This window comes from Mus pahari, chromosome 13 (genome assembly GCF_900095145.1).
Source record: "Mus pahari chromosome 13, PAHARI_EIJ_v1.1, whole genome shotgun sequence".
NCBI lineage: Eukaryota > Metazoa > Chordata > Mammalia > Rodentia > Muridae > Mus > Mus pahari.
In genome coordinates, this window is record NC_034602.1 from 81,470,138 (window position 1) to 81,496,096 (window position 25,959).

Here is a 25,959-nt window from a genome sequence, read left to right on the forward strand (position 1 = left end):
TGTCCTGGAACTCACTTTGTAGACCAGGCTGGCCTCAAACTCAGACATCCACCTGCCTCTGCCTCCTGAGTGTTGAGACTAAAGGTGTGTGTGTACCATCGATGCCCATACTGAAAAAAATTGTTTTAATAATAGTAAAAAAAAGTTACAGGGACTTGACTTGTCTTTAAAGCCACATCAAAGAAAGGAAGTGTCTGTTAGGCAAACTCCGCTTTTGTGATAGTATTTCAAGGTGAATTCCTTCTGGATTGAGGCTGAAAAACCTGTTGTGGGAAGCCAGATTAAACGTAGGTATCTTCCATGATCTTTGTAGAGATGCAGGTGGAAAAGGAAGTTTTAGGTCTCTGTATGAAATTTGGTACTTTTTTGTTTTTTTTTTTTTTTTAAAAAAGGGATGAGTAGCCAAGAAGTGGTGGCATACACCTTTAATCACAGTACTTGGGATGCAGAGGCAGGTGGATCTCTGTGAGTTCAAGACTAGCCTGGTCTATAGAGTGAGTTCTAGGACAGCCAGGGTTACACGGGGGGTGGGTGGTGGTGGGGGAGGATGACTTATTTAACTTGAATTTCCAGTGAAAAAATTTTTGGAAGGAAGGAGAGTAGTTAACCCAGTAAGTTTCCATTATTTCTTTCAATTCAAGTATTAGGGAAAGATGTTACATGCTTTGCCAACTCCGAAGAGGCATTTTGTTGTTGGATTGGTTTAGTTCATTTAGTAAACATTTCTCAGACATGACCCAAGAAGTCACCAGTCTCCAGGAATGCAGCAATGAATCGGGCATTGTACTCCAGGGCTTGTCGATATGCTGACCCGATGTGATCATGAACACCGTTCTGTCTGGGGGGGGAGGGGTGCAGGGGGGGGGGACTGTCTCAGAACCCCGAGCATTGTCTTTGGAGAGTCTAGCCTTTCATGGATTGTTTTGTTTCCAGAGCCTCCAGCTTAAAGTGAAGATGTAAGATCCTAGTTGTCTTTCATTGCTGTTATTTCCTCAAACACTGGCTCTTAGTCTGGTTTTTCTTCTATTATTCCTTACTAAAAATAGCAACAAAACAGTCTCCCACAAAGGCCGCTGCGTGTAGAACAAAGGTTACGGACTCTGACAACAGAAAGACCTAGGTTTGCACCTGAGCGAGGATGCCTCCTGGTGACAAAGGGGATCCTTCTGCCCCCATTTCTGCACCGTGAGAAGCAGAGATAATCATACCCAGGGAGAAGCTGTTACAGGATAAAATGGCAACAGACGTGTCAAAGTCACCAGGCCAGCCACCGGGCAGGCGGGCCTTAGCTACTAACATTGACTCACCTGCTAATGCTCACTAATGCTCACAGAGGCCCTCATTTGAAACTGCCAGTTCTCTTGGCCACTTTGATCTTCCTTACACCCTTGTAGGTGGGCACCGTTACTTCCCTTTAAAAGTGAGGAAACCCAAAGCACAGCTGAGATCACGTAGCTTACGGAGTGCATGGAGGTGTCAGGGCTGGAGACCAATCTATCCTTTCTCTTCATTAATTGATGGAGCTCAGACGTTGACTACCTTTCCCTTTAAGGCAATACTTTGGAGAATCAGTTATCCTCAGAAGGGAGTGACACCAGTAATAGGTGACCTTTGTGTCACCCTTACACTGCATGCAAGTGAACGCTGGTAGAGGAGAAAGTGTCTGACTACACCTATGCATGCACACACGTGCATGAACACATACATGTGTGTGTGTGTGTGTGCGTGTGTTCCCATGTGTGTGCGCACAACACACAGATACACATACTCACACAAGTGGGCACACAGCTCACATATACACTCATGCACACACAAGCTCAAACATGCATGCATACACACGCACGCACACACACATGCATATGCATGTGCTCACACATAGGCACACACTCCTGTACACACTCGTGTACACATACAGGCATACACTGCTGTATGCGCACACAGACACACATGCTCTCACACATATACACACACTTTTTTCTTGGTGTACAGTCCAGGCTGGCCTTGAATTCTCCATCCTCCCGTCTCATCCTCTCCAGAGCTGGGACTACAGTTGCGTTCCACCATTCCCTGCTCTGAGTGCACTCTTACATGGTTGCTGGGGGAAGAGGTATTGTTGCAGAGGCGGGGCCCTTCTGCCCCCTGGAGTCCACCTGTGAGAGATGCGCTGATACTGTCCTCACACCTTGGCAGAGGAGCTCCGAGTAAATACCAGTAAGCCAGCCCCTCAGCATGAACTGAAACAGCAGGGTTTTGACCTAGACCCTGTGGCAGCTGTGGAGGAATCCACAGCACAGGCTAAAACAGTTTTCACCCTCCAGGAGAATGGGAAGTCAAGGCGTGTGTGTCTCTCAGCATTGCTATGTAGGAGGAAAAGGCTCAGTAGTTTTGTAAATTACTTATTTCCGTTGGCATTTCCTCAGCTTTCAGACTGTAAAGAACCTTGACCTAAAGCATCCAGTAAAAAGAAATCTTAGTAGTAGGTTGGATGCTGATGATGAAGACCCAGCAGCCAGATGCAGATATAAGTACTGTATAGACATACCACAGTTACTTTCTCTTGCTGTGATAGAAACACTCTCCAAACTCAAGCTGGAAAGGAAAGGGTTTATTTGGCTTCGAAGTCCTGATCACAGTTCATCATGGAAGGAAGTCAGGGCGGAACTGTGGAGGAAGGCTGCCTTCTGGCTTGCTCTCACGGCTTGCCTTGTTACACATCCCGGGATCACCTGCCCAGGGGTGGTGCCTCCCACAATAGGCGCCTCCCACATCAATCATTTGTCAAGAATATGCCCCCCACAGACATGCCCACAGGCCAGCCTGATGGAGTCTGGTGGAGGCAATTTCCCAGTCGAGGGTCCCTCTCCCCAGGTGATGCCAGCTTGCGTTAAGCTGACAAAAGCTAATCAGCAACAGGACACTGCCACCTACCTCCCCCACCCCAGCCTTCATCCTGTTGAGCTGGGTACTTGGAATTACTACTGTTTCTCCTTCGTAAAGACACCTGGAATCTCCGGGCCGCCTCAGCTACCTAAGGGGCATCTGTCTGCCCGACACCACCAGCATGCACAGCGAGTGGGCGGCTCTGACCTCAGGCAGGAGCTTCATAGTGAAGGGAGGGGCCCTTTGCAAAGTGTAGTCTGTGGCTCTGTATGGTGGAAATGTCACCGTGTACCTTTTCTGGGGTTCCAAACGGACTGTATTATCTCAGTGGCTGGTAGGCAAGTGCAGTTTAGGACACTACACACTGAATAGGGGGGGAAAAAAAAACGGTTAAAGAGGGCCCTACAGGATTAGCATCAGTCTGGCTGCCCTGCCACCCTTGAGGCCTTTGGGGCTTAACTGTGGGCTGTCCCTGACTAAGCCTCACTACAGTAGGCTTGGATGCAGTTGGGAGAGACCTCAAGACTGAAGTCCCCTCTCAGCCTCTTCACGGTCGCCTCCAGTCTTTTCCTCCAACATTCAGGCCTTTGTGTTGGTTCCCATGGTTACCCCTTCCCTACCAGCAGCTGGAATGTGCAGTGTGAGGAGGCTGTCTCCCCTACAGAGCCAGGTCCGGCTGGGGCGGAGGCCAGCGATGCACAGCTGGATTTGTGAAGTGGGGTCACAGCTCAGTACCTCCCCTTTGTCCTGGATTCTGTACTTTTCCCAGGCTTGACACGTCAGGGTTGCAGCGAGGAGACCCTCGGGCTGACAGACAGCTAGCTCCCAGGGTATTTCCTGCCCCAGCCTGGCCTGGCTGACTGTCGCTGCCCTGTTCGACATTAGTCTAAGGCAACTCCCTCTGTGTGCTAATGCCTAGTGTGTGGAAGGCCCCGTTTTCTGCCCAGCCAGTCTAGTGATCATAGGCTTCCCTGCCTGCTCTCCTGTGTGCACTTTTATACCCCCAAACTGTCTGTCTGTCTGGTTGATACTGATGGGACCAGGACCTGGTACCCAAGACAGGTGTTGCTTCCAGCCTGGAAGACCAGGCAGGTCCCAGAAGCCCAGGAGAGTGTGGCAACTGGCGGTCACAGATGGGAACAGAACTAGCCCAGAGGTTGTCCCCGAGCTTTCTCGGAACACTGGAAGCTTCCTCAGTCTCTTGTCATCTGGCGCCATTTGTGTCTTTGGGTAGAGGTTAAGCTTCAGGTGGTGAAGGAAGGAAAGAAAGTCAGAAATCACCCACATCAGCTCTGCCAGAGGAGTCCGAAGGCTCTTCTAGGACAGTGGCTTTCAACCTTCCTAATGCTGTGGCCCTTTAATGCAGTTCCTCATGATGTGGTGACCCCCAAGCATATAATTATTTCATTGCTACTTCATAACTGTCATTTTGCTACTGTTATGAGTCATAAGATAAATATCTGGATACAGGATATCTGACCTGTGACCTCTGTGACCTCAGGAGTCATTTGACCCCAAAAGGGGTTGTGACTCATGGGTTGATAACTGCTGATGTAGCATAAGACACTGCTTTTTAAGTGAACTTTCTGCCCTATAGGTCCCTAAGGAAGCCTATAGGGCAGTGGCCCGATGGGAAAAGGTAGTTAAGGCATCCTTGCAGGCTTGTTGTAGTTTAAGCTCTGTATTTTTGTGATCTCTCTGTGATCCTAAATACGTTAAATACCCAGTGTTTCAGTTGCCTGCATCACTCCCTAGATCATTGCAAAGATTAAATTTGCTAGGTAAAAAGACTTTGTAGAGCATACAGCAGCACACAGGTGCCAATTATAATATTTTCAAATGGTGCTTTGAGAATTGCTGGACCAGACCGAGGCCACAGATTCATTCATCTGTCTTGCTGTGTGTTATATGGGCCAAATGTCCCTTATTAGAAATGACTGGGGTGTGGGAGGGGAGTTGGAGAGATGATTCAGTGGTTAAGAGCACCAACTGCCCTGCCAGAGGTCCTGAGTTCAATTCCCAGCAACCACATGGTGGCTCACAAGCATCTGTAACGGGGTTGATTGCCCTCTTCTGGTGTGTCTGAAGATAGTAACAGTGTACTCACATACGTAAACAAATAAATCTTTAAAACAAAACAAAACAGAAAAGAAGTGACTGGGGTTTGGACATGGTGGCACACATCTTTAACCTCAGCACACAGGAGGCAGAGGCAGGTGGGCCTCTGGGGTTAGGACATTTTGAGTTTGAGAACAGTTTTGATTTTCAGGTTAGGATGTGCAACCTGTGTCTTATCAGTGGACCCCAAAGTTTCAGCACACAGGGACACCTAAAGTCAGACAGAGGGCATCCTAGCCATGTGACACTCAGTAGTAATGAAAGGAAGAGTAACAATATTGGACACAAGTACACATGCACGCTCACACCTTGAGAACGTGTATGCTGGTTAGCTTCCTGCATTCTCGCTGTGTTTAGAAACCTCACCTACCTGATAAGTCAGTGCTCCTTCCGCAGCGCTAAAGCTTCAGCCAGGGAGAGAAGCATGCTGGGAGAAGCCTGACTACTAGCAAGGTGGACACCTTTAGGCTCATCGTTTTCAGATGTTGAGTTAGCACGGAATGCTCACTTCCCATCCTAAAAAGCAAATGAATCTTGGAAACAGACACATCTGGCGTGGGCTTAAAAAAACTGCGAGCTCCCTCTTAAAAGCCGGTAATCCTCTTGGGCAAAGTGAGGATTAGGCACCGTCCCAAACAAGCCAGGAGTTCAGCTTTGCTAAGATTCCACGGCTGGCTGGCTGGCGCTGAATTTAGCAAGGGCTCTATTTCCTCCATGAATGACAACTTCCGTTTAGGTTTTTAAATTTTTATTATTTTATATGTATGTGTTTTGTGTGTGTGTGTGTGTGTGTGTGTGTGTGTGTGTGTGTGTACAGGAGATCTTGGAAGTCAGAGCATTGGATTTCTTGGAACTGGAGTTACAGCAGGTTATGAGCCAGGGGCTGGGAATCAAACCCAGGACCTCTACAAGAGCAGTCAGCTCTCTTAACCTCTGAGCCATCTTCCCTCCAGCCCCTCTATTTATCGTTTCAATGTCCACCCCACTCATTTAGGAAAGCCTCGGGTTGGGACAACCTCTTTGTTGTAGACAGGATGAAGAAAGCTTGGCTCCTATAAACTGCACTGGGAGTCCAAGGTCTTTCCATCTTCCAGTGCCCAGGTCCCCCTACCTTGCTCTCCTGCAGGAGAAGGAGGATCTCCCCCAGAGTTTGAGGTGGGATGCACCTGATAGAAAACCCCAAATCCTGATGTCTCTCAATGGTCATGAATGTGTATCCACTGGTTCATCCTTCCTGAAGCCTGGGGCTGAAGCTGCGGCCTCTGGATTTAACTCCTCCAAGCACCCTTGACCTTGACAGTTTCCTTCTCACCACTGTGACTGCCTTCTCTGCTTGTCACTTCCTCTGTGTGTGTGTGTGTGTGTGTGTGTGTGTGTGTGTACTGTTCAGTAGATCACCTGTCCTTTGCTGCCAGACACCTCCTTATCACTTGGGTTATATATAGCTCTCAAGTTGCATTAGGCATCCCTGGTTTCCTGACTCCAGTACCTTAGCCCTGCTTGGAGAATGCCCACATTTGTCCGTCTTCTGTAGACCATGCTGACTGACCACTAGGAACTTCCTGTCCTCCAGCAGTTACCATGACACAGGTAGATATACCCCACTCGTTTTGTATACAAAGTTCTGGGGCTCAGAGAACAACAGCCAGGGCCAAGCAGAGCCCAAGCCAGGACGCATGTCTTCTGGCTCCAAATCGTGTGTCTGGGGAGAGACTGGGGAGTCAGAAGCTGTGGACTCCAGTTTGGAGCCTTGGCCCCCTGCATGTGAAGAGTGAGTTGGCGTGTTATCAGGATTTGTCAAGCATGCCCTGTTCCCAGTTATATTTATGGACTATCGAGAGGGACCCTCAGACTCATCCATAGCAACCTCAGACACATGACAAAGACAGCTCAGAACACTCAGTTGACCTGGGCCAGTTTGGTGGCCCATTCAACCTGTAGCTGCCTCCCCCTGCTGGGATTACAGACAGTCAGTGTAGTGCCTGGGGGGTTCCCACGAGTGCTGGTGTTCTGTACTCAGATCTTTATGCTCACGCTGCAGGCATTACCAACTGAGCCATCTTCCCAGCCCAGAGTGAGAATTTCTAATAGATAAGTACTTACTCGGTATTATGTCTAGGAAGAGAAACATAACTGGCCAAAATGGAAGAGAACCCCAGATAGGACCAAGAGTATCACATGGTGGTTAAGAGCATAAACTTTGCCATCAGTCGGCCTCAAATTCTTTTCCCATCAGGGCTCTGATAACGACCTTTGCTTCTCTTCATCTTTGTTTTTTTTATCCGTGATATAAGGAGGGATAGCATAAAGACAGCCATCCTGTCTTGAAGGGTGGTCGTGAATACTCTAAGACAGATAGTAGTATCCAGCTTGGCTCAAAGTACTCCGTAAAGTACTTACAGCCTCAGCGATAGCTGTTCTGCCACCTGTTCTCCTTGTGACTGGTAGAAGCAAGCATGTGCATAGACAGGGATGAACGAAGAGGAAAGGGCTTGACCACAGTCTCCTGTACTCTGTACTGGGCTGTCTTGCCACATGTATGAGGGCCTACTAGGGTATTATTGGACAATTATTAGCACAGAGGGGGGTCTTAATCTGTTTGCCTCCCCTGCAGGTATAATGCCTGATTCGGTATACATTCCATGGTTTGCTCTTAGTGACTATTAGCTGAGTGGATGGTTGGGCTGGGTATAGAAGCGGCCAGGCTCTAGTTCTCTGGATGGCCCAGCTATCAGTACACATTGGTTTATTTTCAGCAGTGTGCCCAGTGTTAGGAAGTTTTCTGAAGGCAGGAATGCAGCTTGAGTGCTGTGGGCAGGAGTGAAGGAGCCCTTCTGTTGTTGGCCCTATTGTTCCAGTGGTAGAAACAGTTGGCATTGGGAGAGTGGAGTCCCATTTGAATTTCATTACCATTACCTTTCTCCTTGAACATTCCCTGCTGAGAGAGAGGCTTTGGGTGTCAAATGCTTGCCACCTCTTTTCACGGAACTTTTTGGGGGTGGTGTAGAGTTTTAAGGCAATCTAAGCTACAGAGATTCAGGGTTGTTGTTTTGTTTTTGAGTATAGAATAGAGTTTATTTAGGGCATGGGAAGGGGAGTTGGGAAGTGAGTAGACACACACACACACACACACACACAGAGAGAGAGAGAGAGAGAGAGAGAGAGAGAGAGAGAGAGAGAGAGAGAGAGAGAGAAGAGGTAGAGGCCAGCGGGGAACGGGGAGAGAAGGGACAGAGAGGGAAGAGAATAAGAGGGTAAGAGAGTAAGAGGGCAGATTCAGAGTTCAAATGCATGAAAGTTGGAGCTAAGGACACTGCCGGCCAGCTCTGTAGCTAAGTTGTGATCTTGAGCCCCACAGTATCTGCCCCTCTATAATGTTCTTAAATGGGGATACATAATTCCTGCTGTATGTGACTTTTTGAGGCCCAGCAGAAGTTTTGGAGAAACACTTCCTGCGCTGTACCTGATGTTAGCGCAAGGATCAGTTTCTGTAGAGAGTGTTGCCAGTGGCTGGTGGAGAGCCAAGGCTGGAGAAGGAAGACAAGACCTTCACTGAATTTTCTCAGGAGGCTTTCACCTCCTCGCGCTGACACTAATTTCCCAGAATCCCTACTTAATCTCCAAGTATTTTCAGTGGTCATTGGGGCTTCTAAGGTCAGTGTCTCCCTCAGGATGCTGTAGGGAACTGGCAGAAGCCCGAGAAAGCAAGCTCCAGTAAGGGCTCTGCAGCCCTTGGGGACATACCCTTGAAGGACTTAGTGGGACCACAGCCCCTTCCTCTTTCCTTCCTAGCCTTAAGCACACATTTTGCAGTGCCACATGCTCCTGTCATGGCTTGCTACAGTAGACCCAAGCAACAGAGCCAAGCAACCGTGCTCTAAAACTGTGAGCTTAAAATAAAATCTTTAAAAAAAAAAAATAGATTGATTCCCTCAGACTTAATGCCAGAAAGCTAACACACCGTGTGTGCCTATACACGTAAGTCTCAAGAAGTTAACATCTATTGACAGGCGCTATTTGAAGGGCTTTGTAACATATCAAATCTATTTATGACTATATTTCTGCTCAGTGGCTGCTATCACCCCTGTTTTGTAGGGGAGGAAAGTAAACCACAAAGTGTCCTGCCCAAGGTCAAAGACCGACTAAGCAATAGATTTGAACTGGGAACTCAAGACGCTGGTGTTGGATCCCTGCTGTCCACACATATATGAGACCCCCACATTTCTCAGGGCTGTTTCAAGTCCTCATCTTGGAGCATTTAAAGCTACAGGTGACAGACCCTAGCAGAGGTCTCATTCATTTAATTGTAAGCCCCTGACTAGGGTCCATTGGTATTTAAGCCTTTACTTGAGGCTAGGTGTGCCAGAGGGCTTGCTGAGTAGAAAGATTGAAGTCAGCCGGGCGTGGTGGTGCACGCCTTTAATACCAGCACTTGGGAGGCAGAGGCAGGTGGATTTCTGAGTTCGAGGCCAGCCTGGTCTACAGATTGAGTTCCAGGACAGCCAGGACTACACAGAGAAACCCTGTCTCGAAAAAAAAAAAAAAAATTGAAGTCAAGAGCTGCAGAGATGACTCAGATAGTGGGTAAAGGTGCCTTTTGCCAAGCCTGATGACGTGAGTTCAAATCCCAGGACCTACACTCACACTGTAGAAGGAGCTAACAGATTCCCACAACTGCCCTCTAACATCAGCACACTCATGTGTGTGCACACAACACACGCGCGTGCACACACACACACACACAAATAAGAACTTCGAGAAAGAAAGATTGAAGTAGATTAATACTCTTAGCAAGCTAAAAGATTAGGCTAGTCACACCCTGCTCCCTGTGCCATTTATCCTGTTCTCATCTTTATACAAGGTTGATATCTAGAAATGGAAAAGCTTATAGATTTAGAAAGAAACAGTGCCAGCGATACAGATCATAGGCGTGGGTCCATTTGACATGCTTCAGAGCAGTAAGAGACAGGGCAGCCGGAGCAGGTACAAGTGCGCCCGGGCCTGGTATATATAATGACCGTCAGGCCAAGGCTGAGGGATTGTGGGTGGCTCTCCTGTCACTGACCAAGCCGTGGGAGCAGGGTGGGTGAGCAGCAAGACAAGGTGTTTTAAGAGTTTGTCAGTACCATGCCTGTGATTAGAAGTACCATCATACAGTCAGAGGTGATGCAGCCCGATCACAGGAATGATTAGAAAAGCATAAGAGAGGAGAGTAATGAAGAGGTAGTGACCCAGAGCGTTAAGCCTCAATCGATAAGTAGCCAAGGGTCAGTATTAAGAGCAAAGGGGCCCTCGAAAAAAGGGCAGTGCATTGAAAATGTCTGGAGAACCTTTGACCCGTGGTCACATTGTCAGTGGCCAGAAATTGAAGAGTAGTTATGTTTAAGAGCAGAAGTTTGTGAAGGCCAGAGGTCCTTTTTAATTTATCATTATTTTTTTTTTTATTTGTATTATAAATACATTATAGCTGTCTTCAGGTACACAAGAAGAGGGCATCAGATCTCATTACAGATGGTTGTGAGCCACCATGTGGTTGCTGGGAATTGAACTCAGGACCTCTGGAAGAGCCGACAGTGCCTTTAACCACTGAGCCATCTCTCCAGGCCCCCAGAAGTTCTTAAAACATCTTCAGGCACCAAAGAGTCGGGGCCCTGTCAGCCTCCTGGAGACTCGGAGAGGATAAGAAGGGAAGCCCTGGGGAACTGAATGCAATGCCTTAAGAACTTGCTAGTCCAAGACAAAAGGCAGATGGTCAGCCAGAGAGGCGTGGAAGATATAGAACAGAAGGAGAAGCAAAAGGGACTTGAAGTGCCGAGAATGTGGCTTTTAATACGGAAGGCAAACTGTGAGGAAACAAACGTGCGTGTGCACACAGGAGAGAGAGTCTCTGGATTCTGAGGACAGACTTACTTAGCCCGGCATAAGCATACACTGCTGTGGTAGTTTGAATGTGTTTAGCCTGAGGGAAATGGCACTATTAGGAGGTGTGGCCTTGTTGGAGGAGATATAGCCTTGTTAGAAGAAGGGTGTCACTGTGGAGGCAGGGCTTTTGAGGTCTCATTCATATGTGTGTGTGTGTGTGTATATATATATATATATATATATATATATATATATATATATATATATATATATATATAAAAATGGATGGATGGATGGATGGATAGATAGATAGATAGATAGATAGATATGTCTGGTCAATATTATCCAGACAGTCTCCTGCTGCCACCTTTGGGTTAAGATCTAAGAACTCTCAGCTACTTCTCCAGCATCACATTGGCCTGGATGTTGCCATGATGACAATGGACTGAACCTCTGAAACTGTAAGCCGGCCCCAATTAAATGTTCTTTTACAATAGTTGCCTTAGCCATTGTGTCTCTTCACCACAATGAAACCCTAACTAAGACAACTAAGAATTATTGTAATTCTCCTGGTTGCCTCCAAGCGAAGAACAAGGCCTGTCAACCATGTGGCAAAGGTCTTGGCCACAGTTTTGGCCAGTACCACTGCTTTCTCAAGGAGGCCTGCACCAAAAGCTAGGGCTCATGGCCTGAGCAGAACAATCAATGTCTTGGAAAGTTTAAGGCACAGATCTGCAACTTAGGGAAGTCTTAGATACAATGTATCGAATGGACCTCCTACCACTATGCCTACGACCTTAGGCTGTGCTGTTCAAAAGAACACAGTGCAGGAGAAGACAGATGGGATCCCTGACTTGCTGGGCACACTGCTTGTAAAAGGCAGACCGTGTACAAGTGAGCAGTTCCATGCAGTGATGAGTGTAATAAGGGGAAAGCTGGGCACCGGGAAGGAGAATATTTACATTAGATAAGGCAGCCCAGAAAGGCTGATGTTTTTGATCTGGAACCTGAAGGCTAAGGAATAGCCAGGAGAGAAATGGAAAGAATGTTCCAAGTGAATGGAAAATGAGGTAAGGAGTTTAGTGGACTTGAGGAAGCTTCTGAGATCTGGGTGAGGTGAGGGCCTGATGAGGTTGGAAAGGTTGAAGGGTGAATCTGCATTAAGGAACACTTCCCTAAGGTGTGATAGAAATCAGGGGATGGTACCGTCCGCTCCGTTTAGAGCTTGTGTTGGCTGCTGCAGACACTAACTTAGAGGGACAGCAGTGGATGGGGAAGAAGTGGCTGGTCTCAACAGGGAAATGGAACCTGTACTTGGGCTGTAATGGTCCATATCCAGGCTTCTTCCCATTTAAGGACAAAGCAGGAAAGCTCACCCCAGCATAAGCCGGGAACTAAGAGGACCTGGTGAGGCCGTTGTAATAGGCTCAGGTCCCTGTGTCGTCTCCTTCAGCCTGCACAGTCCTTCTGGAGTTTTTACAGGGTTCAAACAAGCCACAGGAACAGAATGATCCAGAACCTTATCTTGTATTGGCCGAAACTCAGTCCAGAAAGTAGTTAATGGGCGCTATTAAAATACCACACAGTAAAGCGGTCATTGTGTGTTCAGGAGTTAGGAATATTAAGAGGCAGAGTGTGCCCATCCTATAAGTAGAAAGAGTTGGTGGCTGACCTGGATTTCTTGTTTCATAAGCATGAGGAAGAAAGATGTTACAATGGCTCACTGTAGTTGTAGATCACAATAACTCTAAGTCCGGCTCACCCTCCTTAGGGTTGGCTTAATTCCTAGCTTATCACCGGTGTTTGTGATCCTGTGATACCGAGACTGGAGAATAGTAAGAGATGACATAAAAACAACCCCAAGAAGTACCTCATTGGCGTTGCCACACGCTAGCTCCAGAGCTGGATCACGTCACAGGTGTGTTGGACATTTAGTAGTACTCTGTTCAGTCAACAGACATTGCCAGGCTCCACAGCTGGGCTGCTCCTCTTCGGAGCAAAAGAGGGGCAAGTGGAAGTCCTGTGATCGTCTTCGAAGTGCACACCCACAGTGTGTGTGCTGCTCTGTGCAAGGAGGCAGGAGTAGGGAGAGTGGACTCAGCCTGCCTCACCCCCCTACTGTGTTGGGAAAGGCGTCCTGTGACAAGTGATGTCCAGGCTGAAGCCCGAGGATGAAGGACCACACCAGCCAGTGGGGCAGACAGGTTTACTTCAGTATGAACGTCCACGGGCACTCTAAGTAAAACTAATCCTATCTGGTAACTTTAAATTAGTGGGCCTGTCATCACCAACGCTCGCGAATGTTAGTAATGAATGCTAAGGCCTACAAACAAAGTGGCATAAACAAAGTTTTTGAAGCTGCTGGGTTGAAAGAAAGAATGAGTTCTCTGGGATTTGATCCCAAGTGAATATAATTATGTGGGTGGTCTGTGCCAAGACACACAACTTTGTCGCTTCGGTGTGTTCTGGAAAATGGGTCTTAGGAAAAAACAAAAAAAAAAAACAAAACAAAAAAGCCTCCCTCATTGTCTCTTTCATAAGGGGTTCTGGTAATAACTCACAACATATGGGGGAAGCATGCACACCCTTTTGTATGAAAGACTCGGGACAGTCCGCCCGAGGCGTGTGGTACCCATTAGAACTTGCTGGATGAGATCAAAGTGCCTGCAGACTGTCAATTACCATTGTGAGAGCTGAGAGCAGTCGGCAGAGTAGTCTGTAGTGGGTGGGGAGACAGCATTCTGGAGACAGCACGAGTTTAATGTCCAGACAGAGGCTCACTCTGCAGGTAAGTGGTTTTGTGTTAATAGATAAGACAAAGACTAAAAGATAATTCTGGGGTGCAGGGTTGACAGGCCTCCCAAAGTTCATTCTAGAACCATCTTCCATGTAGATCTCAGTGGTATTCCTTTTCATTAGAACACATGAATTTATGTTTAATGGTCTCTGGCTGTTAAAAATCCTTAAAAGATGTGCCTTTCTCCCATTGGCTTATTCTTCCTGCCCAACCATAGCCTGTGACATCCACAGCCGGTGACTCTCTACCTCTAAGTGTGTCCGGGATAGGGAATGGGAAAAGAAAAAGAACCGAGCTTGAGAGCCTCAGCTACTGTACAGAAAGGACAGACAGTTGCAGTTTAAGAAAAAACGAGGAAGCTATTAAATGCCACAAAGGCTCTCTCTGAAAGGCCCGGCTGTGGTTGTTTCTCTCCAAAAGAGGGAGGACACTAAGGTCTAGGGGGAGACCTGGGAAGGAAAAGTCCAGCCCTCTGCGGTGCAGGGCGTGATGCCTGTCAGTGGGCGCTCATGAAGGGTTCTTCCTGCGTTTCGCTTTACCTTTTTGAAGTTGCGTTCACTTATGTGAGAGAGAACATAGAACACTTTGGAGGAGTTGAATCTCTCCTCCTACCATCTGTGTCCTCGGAATGGAACTCAGGTCATCAAGCCCAGCCGCAGGCTCGCTTGTCTCCTGCTTGCTGGCTGAGTGAGCTCTCTACATTCATAAAATCTCTGCATTAGGGGGCTGAGTGGGGAAGGCTCCTTTGAGTCTACTTTGCACCTCAACTTAAGCCAAATGTCTGTCTGGTGCTGCTAGGGTCATGTGAGAATTTCTAAGTGAGGAATTCGTGAATTTTGTAAAAGGTTTTGGCATGTTAGCTCTCACTGTATAAATTAGGCCTTTTTGTTGTTGTTGTTGTTGTTGCAACTACTTTGTGTAACTGCTTGTCTTAGTCAGGGCTTCTATTCCTGCACAAACATGACCAAGATGCAAATTGGAAAGGAAAGGGTTTATTCAGCTTACATTTCCACATTGTAATGTTCATCACTGAAGGAAGTCAGGACTGGAACTCAAGCAGGTCAGGAAGCAGGAGCTGATGCAGAGGCCATGGAGGGATGTTACTTACTGGCTTGCTTCCCCTGGCATGCTCAGCATGCTCTCTTCTAGAACCCAAGACTACCAGTCCAGGGATGGCACAAGGGGACCTCCCCACCTTGATCACTAATTGGGAAAATGTCTTACAGCTGGATCTCGTGGAGGCATTTCCCCAACTGAAGCTCCTTTCTCTGTGATAACTCTAGCTTGTGTCAAGTTGGCACACAAAACCAGCTCTAAAATGAAAATACTGTATTAAGACAGAAGTGAAAATATAGGGCAGGGCAGTGGTGGCGCATGCCTTTAATCCTAGGATTTGGGAGGCAGAGGCAGTCCAATTTCTGAGTTTAAGTCCAGCGTGGTGTACAGAGTTCCAGGACAGCCAGGGCTACACAGAGAAACCCTGTGTCAAAAAAAAACCAAAAGAAAAGGAAAAAAAGAAAGATGTAATAATAATGCTAATTTACTGTGCCCTGGGGTCTGTTCCAATTATTTTACCTGTATTATAGACATGTTAAGACACACCTATAACTAAAGAATGGCCCTTTGCACCCATTTTATAGATGACAGAGCAGAGGTGTGTCAAGGGCAATGTCACCCATGGTCAGGACTCCTCCAAAGTTTTCAGCCCTTGTGCACAGCCCTTATTCTGCCTTTCCTACAGCCTGAGGGCCTCAGGCCCAGCATTTTCTGGCCCAGTGCTAATATCAATGTCATAAGTAAGATAATCTCAACCAAGCCCTAAACTTCAAATTTAGAATTACACTGATCATATAGAAGGAGGTTGGGCCGCATAGATACAACTAAGTATAGCTATATCCTTTATTTTTTTTTTTTTCCGTTACTGTCACGAAATACCCGAGGCAGGCTAGCTTGGTAAGGAAAAAAAGAGTTTATTAAACCCACAGTTCAGGAGGCTAAATGTCCCAATGGGGCAGGCTTCTTGGCTTGGTCTCTGTCTAGAGCCCTTGAGGCAGTACCTTATCCCGTCAGATTGCCTCATGGCTGGGAGCACAGATCTAGAGCAAAACAGGAAGGTAGATAATGATTGAGGGCCAAGTTCATCTGTATAACAGCCCACTTTCCAAGGGCAGGGCTATGAATCCCCTCCCACCCCCGAGTGATACCACCTCTTAAAGGTCCTGCCCTCTACAGGGTCCCTGAGTCCTTGGGAGGCACCTTTAGGACCTATCCAGGCCAGGACTGAGGTAAAGAGAAATACTATGCCTTAAGAATAGAAAATCCCAGCCGAGCCTGCTGAGCCCCAGAGCACCTCCTCAGTACCCTTGGGTAAAAAGAGCTCTTTTCAATTGACTTAGGGTTTGAGAGAGACCGTTCTTTGACTTCATTCTGTGTTCTGAGAAACAGGAGGCCAGATGGACAGGCTTAATGCTGACAGCAGCTCGATAATCCTCCCCTTCCGGCCAGGGCATATGCAGAGGCGGAGCGGCCTCACCATGCCTCTCACAGGTCCAGTGGTTGGACCCCAGAGGCTTAGAAAAAAACCCTTGAAGACAAACTGCAGATACCACCGGGAGGGTGGGGGATGGGTGGCAAGATGGCTCAGAGGGTGAAGCTCTTGCTGCCCAAGCCCGACAACCTGAGTTTGGTCCCAGGAATCCATGCAAAAGGCCAGATGCACACCTGTAACCCCATCACTCCTGTGTGATGGGAGAGCCATCTGGGTGGGCTAGCTACCCCGGAACACGAGGCAGAGCAGAAAGACACAGCACAGAGACTGCAGCAGCCAGGTAGAGGGGGAGAGCTGACTCACCAAAGTTGTCCTTTGACCCACGGGTGTGCCATGACACGTACACACCCTTATTCACGTTTATACACCACACAATAACACTATAAAATAAAACCTTAAAACCACTTCAGAGCTCCAAGCAGGGCCAGGGTGATAAAGGGGCAAAATCAAGGGTGTTTGGAAATCCTGGCCCCGGGCTTCTCCTGAGGAGAAATACGCCCTTTCCCATGACAGCGGGCACTGGCAAGGGGGGGGGGGGAATCGGGGCTTAAACCTTTTCTCTGACTCCCCAGGGGTGTGGAAAAGAGGAGTTGTAGGGATGGTGTTTGGGCCTGCGGGTGGGAGGCTGGATCAGAATGGGTGCACAAAAGACCTTCCAACAGGATAGAATCCAAACAATCTGAGATAGCAGAAGCCCAAGAATTGCCCTGGGCTCCCCGTGGGTTCCTCCTGAGCAGCCCAGGAGCTGCTGTTCTTGAAGACTACACCCCTCACACTGAAGCCTACACCCCTCACACTGAAGAAATGGAAACCATGACAGGGTTTCAAGGAAACTGTGTAACAGCTTGGATCAGTGAGTTCAGTTCTCAGAGTCCTAGCAGTTCATGTGGCCGAGGGATGGCTCAACAATAGAGCACTTGTCCAGCAGGCACAGAGCCCTGGCTTCAACCTCGAGGACTGCAGTTCTGGGGCCTCGTGCGTGCTAGGTGTGTGTTCTACCGCTGAACTATATCTGAAATCCTAGGACTGCAAAACACAATAGATACAGATATGATGTATAAAGAGATACACTTAATTAGCCACAAAACCACAGGCAGTCAGGGTAGACACCTCTGATGGTTGGCTGTCTTTAGGAGAGAGCTTGGGTGCGCAGACTGAGCCCTGCTCGGCTGAGCTGCCCACTCTGGCTCCAGTCCGCGTTTGTGTCCTTTCCAGTGAGATTCAGTCGCCCTCCCTGATAGAAAGCCCAGTCAGGCTCAGCTGTTGGCTTTCTTGTTTTTCCACAGAGACGTGTGTGCGGCCCCAGGCCATGCAGACCCTGGTACCTCTGAGTCCCTCAGCTCAGAGCTGCTCACCTGCAGTCCCCAGCACCGGAAGGCAACATGGTCGGGAGGGGTGAAGCTTCGGCTAAAGCAGAGGTAGGCACCTTGGAGGTTAACGCCCGCCCTCGGGAGAGGGCACGGGGGCAAAGATGGTTAAAGGCCCGGACTGGTGGGAGAGGGAAGGGGCTCAACAAGGAGGTCACATAAGTTTAAGTTCAGAAGGATGTTGAAGTTATTATGCCTGGGTCATTCTCCCAGCTCCAGGCTCCTAGAAATAAGACCCAGGCTCAAAATATATATTATAAATACCTTGGCCATATAGCCAGGCTCTACTCTTGACTGTATCACGACTGAAATATCTTATTCATTTTAACCTGCATTCTGCCATGTGGCTGGTACCTGTGCTCAGGTATCTTCCCGCCTTCCGTTTCCTACCTAAGCCACAGACCACAGGCTTTTTAATTGACAAATGATGCATCTCTATAATACACAAGATAGTCTTTCTACAAAAGGAATCTTGTTTGTTTCAGGCCTGGATATTGAGCCCATAGTCTTGAAACATAATAGCAAGTGCTCTACCACTGTGCTACTCGGCACTAAAATTTTGAATTTTGGACTGGTAAAGTGGCATCTGCCTTTAATCTAGGTACCCGGGAAGGCAGAGGCAGGTGAATCTCTCTAAGAGTTGAAGGCTAGCCTGGTCTATATAGCGAGTTGTAGGTAGGCCAGACAGAATTACATAGTAAGACCCTGTCTTTAAAGAGAGGGAGGGAAGAAGGGAGTGAGGAAGAGAGAAATTGGATCTGTGGAACCTAGATTTGTATGTTTGGATTTTTCCATGTTTAAGATATACAAATATGCATTAAAGTGTTATGTTTTATGTAATAAAACAATAGTCGTAGTTGACATTTATATTAAGATAATTTATTATATTCCATTTTAAGAAAGATACTCAAAAGTAGTTTGAACATGCCAGAAGGCCAGAGAAGCCGGCTGCCCGGTGAGTGGGGTAGGCTGGGCACAGGCTGAGCTTCTCAGAACAGTCAGGCAGGCTTGCTCCTACAACAGGTGCAGGCAGAAGTCCCAAAACCATTGCTGCTCCTTTTGGTCAACCTCGTCTCCTCACGGTACAGAGACCCCAAACTAAGTCCTCTGCTGACTGTGTAGGTGAAGAACTGTGTGGTAGTGGCAGAGCCACCCTACTCCCCCAGGGGTCAGGAAGTTGTCATTCACTGGGATGGCTGCTCTAACCTGGGAAGAAAATGGTCAAGGCCCTGAACCACAGACAAGAGATGGGATGGATTCCAGAGGATTATGGAGAGAGTTAAGAGCAGATGCGAGTATGGGAAAGGGGAGGACAGTTGGCTAGTAGTTTCCAGGGACACTGCTGTGGGGACTTAGAGATATGCGTAGGGCTCTTGGCCAACCCTGGGAAAGCAGGGACCGCCTGCTGGTTAAGAGTAGGAATTCAGGCTGGGTGTGGTGCACATGCCTTTAGTCCCAGTAGCCAGCAGGGCAGAGACAGGTGGGTATGTGTGAGTTTCATGGCTGTTGGGCTCTGGAGGAGGCGGTAGAGCAACCATTGCTGCTGTTTTCTGGCCCCCACGTCTGAACATATGCAAACATACATGAAGGCAACACAGGCACTCAGAAAATAACGTGCAAAGCAATCCTTGAAAAGTCGAATGAAACAAAAGGACTTCAATATATCCATTTGGTAGGCTAACCTTAAATAAACCATTCTTAAAGCTACCCAGGGATGCTGGCATGCCTGTAATCCTAGCTCCTCGTGAAATTTAAATGAGAGCCTGTCTTGCTTCCAGGAGTTCAAACTGGCAACACAGCAAGCTCCTTTCTCACACAGGCAAGCAAGCATACGAACAGAAAGCTAGACAGAGTTATCACATCAGCATCGTCAGCAGTGCTGTCTGTACGGAGGGAGGATGGATGGGACCAGGTGGACAGATAATTTCCTCCTTACAAGTCATGACCCTGGGGCTGGTGAGCACTGACTGCTCTTCCAGAGGTCCTGAGTTCAATTCCCAGCAACCACATGGTGGCTCATGACCGTCTATAATCTACAAGGGCATCCTGTTGCCCTCTTCTGGCATGCAGGTGTACATGCAGCAGAGCACTCATACATCAATCAACCAATCAATCAATGAATCAATCAATCAATCAAAGAAACAAATACATGGAGGCATTAAAAAGGAAGGTTATGTATGAGCTTTGGTGGGAGACAGAGCTTGTTTGGTAGGGTGCTGGTTTAGCATGACGAAGCCTAGGTTTCGTCCCCAGCATCATATAAACTGAGCACAGCAGTGTCTTAAATTCCAGCTCCAAGGAGGCGGAGACAGGAGGAGCAGAAGTTCAGAAACATGCTCAGCTTCATAGAGAGTTCGAGGCCAGCCCAGGACACAAGTAGCACCTGTCTTAAAGAAAACCAGACTTTGTGTGCTTGGATTTTATGTGTGTGCTTTGTCTCCTCAGACCTATTTATAAGACTTTGTGGGGGCTGGTGAGATGGCTCAGTGGGTAAGAGCACCGACTGCATTTCCAGAGGTCCTGGGTTCAAATCCCAGCCACCACATGGTGGCTTACAACCATCCATAAAGAGATTTGACGCCCTCTTCTGGAGTGTCTGAAGACAGCTACAGTATACTTACATATAATAAATAAATAAATCTTAAAAAAAAAAAAAAAAAAAAAAAAAAAGACCTTGTCTCAAAAAAGAAGGGGGAAAGCTCCGCAAAAATAAAAAAAACAAAAAACAAAAAACCTTTGTGGTCATCTACTTCCTAATTCTTTTCTGTCCTCAAAAGGTCACCCAACTGTGTCCGTTGCTGTGAGAGAATGCATGCCAAAGCAACTTAAGGAAGAAAAGCTTGGTTTTGGCTCACAGTTTGAGGGTCCAGTCCACTGGTGGAAGGTGGCAATGAGGGCCGCTGTAGCTATGGCAGTGGCAGTAGGAATGGGAGGCAGCTGTTCACACTATATCTGTTCATACTGTACCTGTTCACACTGCACTTGTTCATGCTGCACCTGTTTGCACTGCACCTGTTCACGCTGCACCTGTTTACACTGCACCTGTTTACACTGCACCTGTTCACATTGCACCCGTTCACACTGCATTTGTTCATGCTGCACCTGTTTACACTGTACCTGTTCACGCTGCACCTGCAGTCAGGGAGCCGAGAGAGGTCACCATCACCCCCTCACCCTGCTCCCCTTTTTTCTATTTTTAAAATCAGTCTTGAATGCTACCCAGTTTGGTTTATTCAGGGTAAGCCCNCCCCCCCCCCCTTTTTTTTTTTTGAGACAGGGTTTCTCTGTATAGGCCTGGCTGTCCTGGAATTCCCTTTGTAGACCAGGCTGGCCTCGCACTCAGAAATCCGCCTGCCTCTGCCTCCCGAGTGCTGGGATTAAAGGCGTGCGCCACCACGCCCGGCTAAGCCCGCCCTTCTTAGTTGGACTTCTATAATGAATGCCCTCACAAGTAGGCCCAGAGGTGTGTCTCCCAGGTGATTGCAAATCCACCAAGTCTGACAGGGAGGGAGACTGAACTTAAAGATCGGAATGGCTCTCATCCAGCTATACTCAGACCCCAACCCTTAATTGCTTTAGCTTTTACTTATTTTGAAATCATTGAAGACTCATAACATAGTAGTCTTAATTTCCCCAACACCTGCTACCCAGCTTTTCCTAATGTTATACCTTCTATAAGCAGTAGAAATATCAAAATAAAAACTGGCCCTAGCAATTGGTGATAGTACCGACTTTTAAGACTTTAGGACCAAAGACCTTGTGAAGAGTAGCATTTTCTCCCCGCCCCCTCTCCCTCCCTGCTAGCCTTTTCTGTTTAGAAATGATACTTTACAGTTTTTTGTTTTGTTTTGTTTTTTTAAATTCTTTCTTTTGGGCAACTCGCCACTGTGCTCGGAGCTTGTGTGGAGGACAGAGGACAACTTGTGTGGGCTGGTTCTCTCTTTTCACTACAGGGTCCTGAGATCAAACCCAGGTTGCCAGGCTTGGCCGCACGCTCCTTTACCCACTGTGCCATTTTGCCAGCGTAGAGTATTGCCTGTGCACCACAGTCCGTGGTGCCAGATTCTCGTTCTTTAGTTGCTCCTGAGGATTAAAGCTTAGATATCATGCATGCTTGTCAAATGCTCCCCCACAAAGCTACATCCTGGGCTGGTGAGATGGCTCAGTGGGTAAGAGCACCTGACTGCTCTTCTGAAGGTCTGCAGTTCAAATCCCAGCAACCACATGGTGGCTCATGACCATCCATAACAAGATCTGACGCCCTCTTCTGGAGTATCTGAAGATAGCTACAGTGTATTTACATATAATAAATAAATAAATCTTTAAAAAAAAAAAAGCTACATCCTACAGCAGTGACCCCTATATTTTTAAGGCAGGTGGCTAGTTACTTTGCAGAATGCTTTTGATTTAGAGGTATCTGTTGCTTTCTCATGGTGGAGTTGAGGCTCTGGCATTTTTGGCAGTGCCACTCAAATGATATGTATCTTTCCTAGGAGCTTCGGGGCAGCTGTGCCTGTGGCACCAGGGGCCACATGGGGTTGACATCTCATTACAGCTGATGGCAACTTTGGTGACTTGGTTCCGGTGAGGGTGAGGTCCCCATGTCTCTCCACCGTGAGGGGCAGGCACCGTGTGCCCCTTTGCAGTTCATAATTATGCTGGAGAGGAGCGTTGTAGGGAAGGACTGTTATTGTTCCTCTCCATCTGTTTATCCAGTGATTGATTTGTGTCAGAGAGGACGTCGCACTTGCTTCGTCTCGTGGGTAGTAAGTAATCCTACCCCTGTGTCATTCCCTCTGTCATTCCTGTTGAAGCTCAAATTGTCTCAGTCTTGGCCGCTTGGCTCTGGTCTAAATCCTACTCCGAAACATACAAAGGGGTGAAGTACCAGTACTTCATTCTTACTGCCACAGAAAGCAAAGGCGGATGTATTTATTTCTCTGTGGAGTCAAGCAAGTGCTGAGGCAGGAGGTTGGTGTTCGGTACGTCCCGGAGGCCTCTACTGGAATTTTGAAGATTGGGAATTTCTAGGGTCATCCCACAGATCAAATGCAAGAGGTCAGAGTTCTTTGTAGCTGCTTCATTTAGCAGTCCAGCCCCCTGCCCCAGTGTGTGGCAATAAACCTAGCCTTTTGGCAGCTGAGGCAGAATTTCGAGTTCGAGGCTACCCCAAGACACACCATGAGACCCTGTTGCAGGGAGAGAGACAGAAGGAAAGTACTTTTGTTTTGGTTGGTTTGAAGTAGGGTGTTGGTATGTATCCTAGGCCACCCTACAACTTTTGATCCCCCTGCCTCTGCTGCTATGTGAACCACCACACCCAGTGGGAGGAAGAGAGAATCCTTAAGATCTGACCTGTCTTGGCAGAAAGAAATGTGTGGAGCTTTGGCTCAGAGTAATGAGTCGGTAATGGGGACCAGTTATGCTAGCTTACAACTGAGGATTTTCCACTCCAGTGCCTCAGTCCTTCTCTTACCAGTCGCCACCACCCTTAGAATAACTTGTCCATGATCAAACAGGCTCTGCACGCGAGGTTAAATCAAGGTGAAGGGATGACCAGCTCAGAGTCAGCTCCTCCGGAGGGCTCCAGGGCCCTGCTTCCAGCACTTCCTCCCAGCCGGGAATTCGGTCCCCAGCAGCTTCCTGCCCACTCTCTAGATAATGGCTCAGTGGGGCCCCGGTGAGACCGCACGGAGCTGATGCTTCCTAAGCTGCAGCAGCGAGCACTCGGGGTTCACAAACGGTGGGAGGAATTCCTGCTTTTACTTCTGATGCATCCCCCAGGACAGGTTCCCCAGGCTTCCCTCCTCCTGCTGCCTGGCATTTCAAAGCAGCGTGCTGGCTTTTCCCAGGAAAAGTACTAAGGGCCACCCTTTCTTCTTGGTCCATTTACCTAGGTGTCTGCTGAGTAGAGTCCCTCCCACTTGCTGTGAGCTCAGGCCTAGTTCCTGCCCTTTAATTGCAAGCTCACCTGCCGGGGAAGGGACTCGCTGGGGAGCCCCGCCTCCGTGGGTGGAGCCTAAGCTGAGGGTGACTTCGCTCTCTGCCCTGCTCCTGAACACGGTACCAGAAGGGGGTTGTTCTGATATTTCTGTTTGCTCAGGGTAAGTGAACACTGTTGGAATGAGATTCAAGGTCTTTTATCGTAGGGCTCTAACTCAAGAACCTTTTTCTGATGTCTTTTATGGTGTGTTCTATCTGGGTTTTATTGTCTTTTCTTGCCTCTTTTTTTTAACTTTTGTTTTTGCCGTTTTTGTTTTTTTGGTTGGCCACTTGTTTTGCTTGTTTGTTTTTGTTGTTGTTTTGTTTGTTCTTGTATTGATGTTTTCCCGAGACAAGTTCTCACTATGTAGCATAGCCCGGGTTGACCTGGAACTCACTGTGTAGTCTGGCTGGCTTCAGACTCACCATCATCATCCTGCTTTCTAAGTTGTCAAGAATATGTATTTTTAAAGAAAAATAAGCAACTGCACGGTAAGTTTCAGCCTAGTTAAAACGCCCTACACTGTCCAGCGTGCTGTTAATGCTTCTGTCTGGGAATTTCCAGCAGCCCTGCTGTCTGTGCAGGGTTTCTCATGGCTTATCTGCCTAGTCTGTCATTTTATCTCATTCAAATCAGCCAGTGCCCTCTGCTCCTCCTTCAGGTTCCCCCTGCAGCTCCTAGTGAACTTTCAGAACTGTGCTCCCAGGAGGAGGGACTGGGCCAGACCAGTTCCAAGTCCTCCCAATGCCCTATTGCCAACCTGTTTGTAAAGTAAAGGAAGGTTTTTAATCTTTTTGTTTTTGTTTTTTAATTTATTTTATATATGTGTGTACACTGAAGCTATCTTCAGAGGACATTGGATCTTATTATAGATGGTTGTGAGCCACCATGTGGTTGCTGGGAACTTAACTCAGGACTTCTAGAAGGGCAGTCAGTGCTCTTACCCGCTGAGCCATCTCTCCAGCCGGGAAAGGAAGTTTTTAAATTTCATTTTGCTTCTGCTCACTCCTTCTCGGATGTTCTTTTTATGCAGTTGAGTTTCTGGCTTGAATAGCTTTTGCCTTTTCTGGTGACAGTTTCTGCTTATCTGATAGTGAGTATTTCTTTTACTTCTCAAAAGAAGGGCCTTACTGTGTAGTGCACCTCACATCCGCCTCCCCGAGGGCTGACATTGTGTGTACCACCACATCTGCCTCCTCCTTCAGAGTAGCAAGTAACCCAGGATGGCCTTGAACTCAAACTGTGTAAGCAGAGGATAACCATAACTCCCGCTTCTCCTGCCCGGCTCTCAAGTGCTGGGATTGCAGTAGTGTGCCCCAACCACGCATGGCTTCTCCTCAACTCCTTGAAGATGCGCCACATGGCATAGAATTCTAAGCTGCTTAAGTTTTTCTCTGAACTATGTTTTCTGCAGTTTTTTGTATTATGCTTTTACAGAGCATACAGGATAGTGGTATTAATTAATTAGGTCATTCATATTCATATTCTCTCTCTCTCTCTCTCTCTCTCTCTCTCTCTCTCTCTCTCTCTCTCTCCAGGGTTTCTTTGTGTAGCCCTGGCTGTCCAGGAGCTCACACTCACAGAGATCAGCCTGCCTCTACCTCCTGAGTGCTGACATTAAAGGCATGCCCCACCACCTCCTGGGTAATATGGCATGTCATACATATCTGTCACCATGCTTTGCCTACAGTCCCCCCTCTCGCTGCCTCCTCTCTGGACAATCAATACCTCCCTCTGCTCCCTTCTGGCCTACATGGCTTCTGAGGAAACGGTGTGTGTCAGTCTTACCTTCACCGTGTCATGGGTGAATTCTCTCCTTTAGGCCCCTCTCAGATGTGCTAAAAAAAAAAAAAAAAAAAAAGGTATTCTTTTACAGTTTCTTCTTCCACTTATGTACATTTCAAAGTACATATAATGTACTTTAATCATATTATCTTCTATTATCCTGTCTCCCCCCCCCCCCCTTTTTGGTATTTGTGGTCCACCGCGTTTTAGGCCTGAGCGTGGATTTGGGATCACCTCGATTGGCCTTTCTCTTTCTTCAGTCGCTTTTCTGTAGTGTGGTCATGCCTGCTGCTGTGTGGCCCTTTGACCTGGTCCTGCTCACTGAGCTCCTGGACTTGTGGTTTGTGCACTGATGTGTGTTTTCGGGGATTTCTCCCAGTCATTACTTCAGAGATTCCTGGAGTCAGTCCCCTTTTCTCTCTGCACTCCTAAGCTTCCTGCGATATGGACGATACACCTTCTGTGGGCCTCTCAGGCCTTGGATGTTCTGGTCTGCTTTTGGTTTGGGTGCCCGGCTCCCCCCACCCCCACGGTTTTCTCCTTGCTCTTAAGAGTTAAGATGTCAACAGTCTGGAGGTATGTCCTTTAGCCAAGTCCAGCCTGTGTGGAAGTCCCTCCC

The 25,959-nt window shown here is 47.7% G+C and overlaps 1 protein-coding gene across 2 annotated transcripts in view; it reads left to right on the forward strand.

Moving 5' to 3' along the window:
* The window catches only part of Shroom3 (shroom family member 3), a 290,573-nt gene that overhangs the window by 225,423 nt on the left and 39,191 nt on the right, over positions 1–25,959 (forward strand). Inside the window, exon 3 of one of the 2 annotated variants that reach the window (XM_021210543.2) lies at positions 17,492–17,623. The exons of the other annotated variant lie outside the window; for it this stretch is intronic. Coding sequence (XP_021066202.1) covers positions 17,492–17,623 — 132 coding nt within the window. The remainder of the gene's footprint in view (positions 1–17,491; positions 17,624–25,959) is intronic. 2 annotated transcript variants of the gene reach the window in all.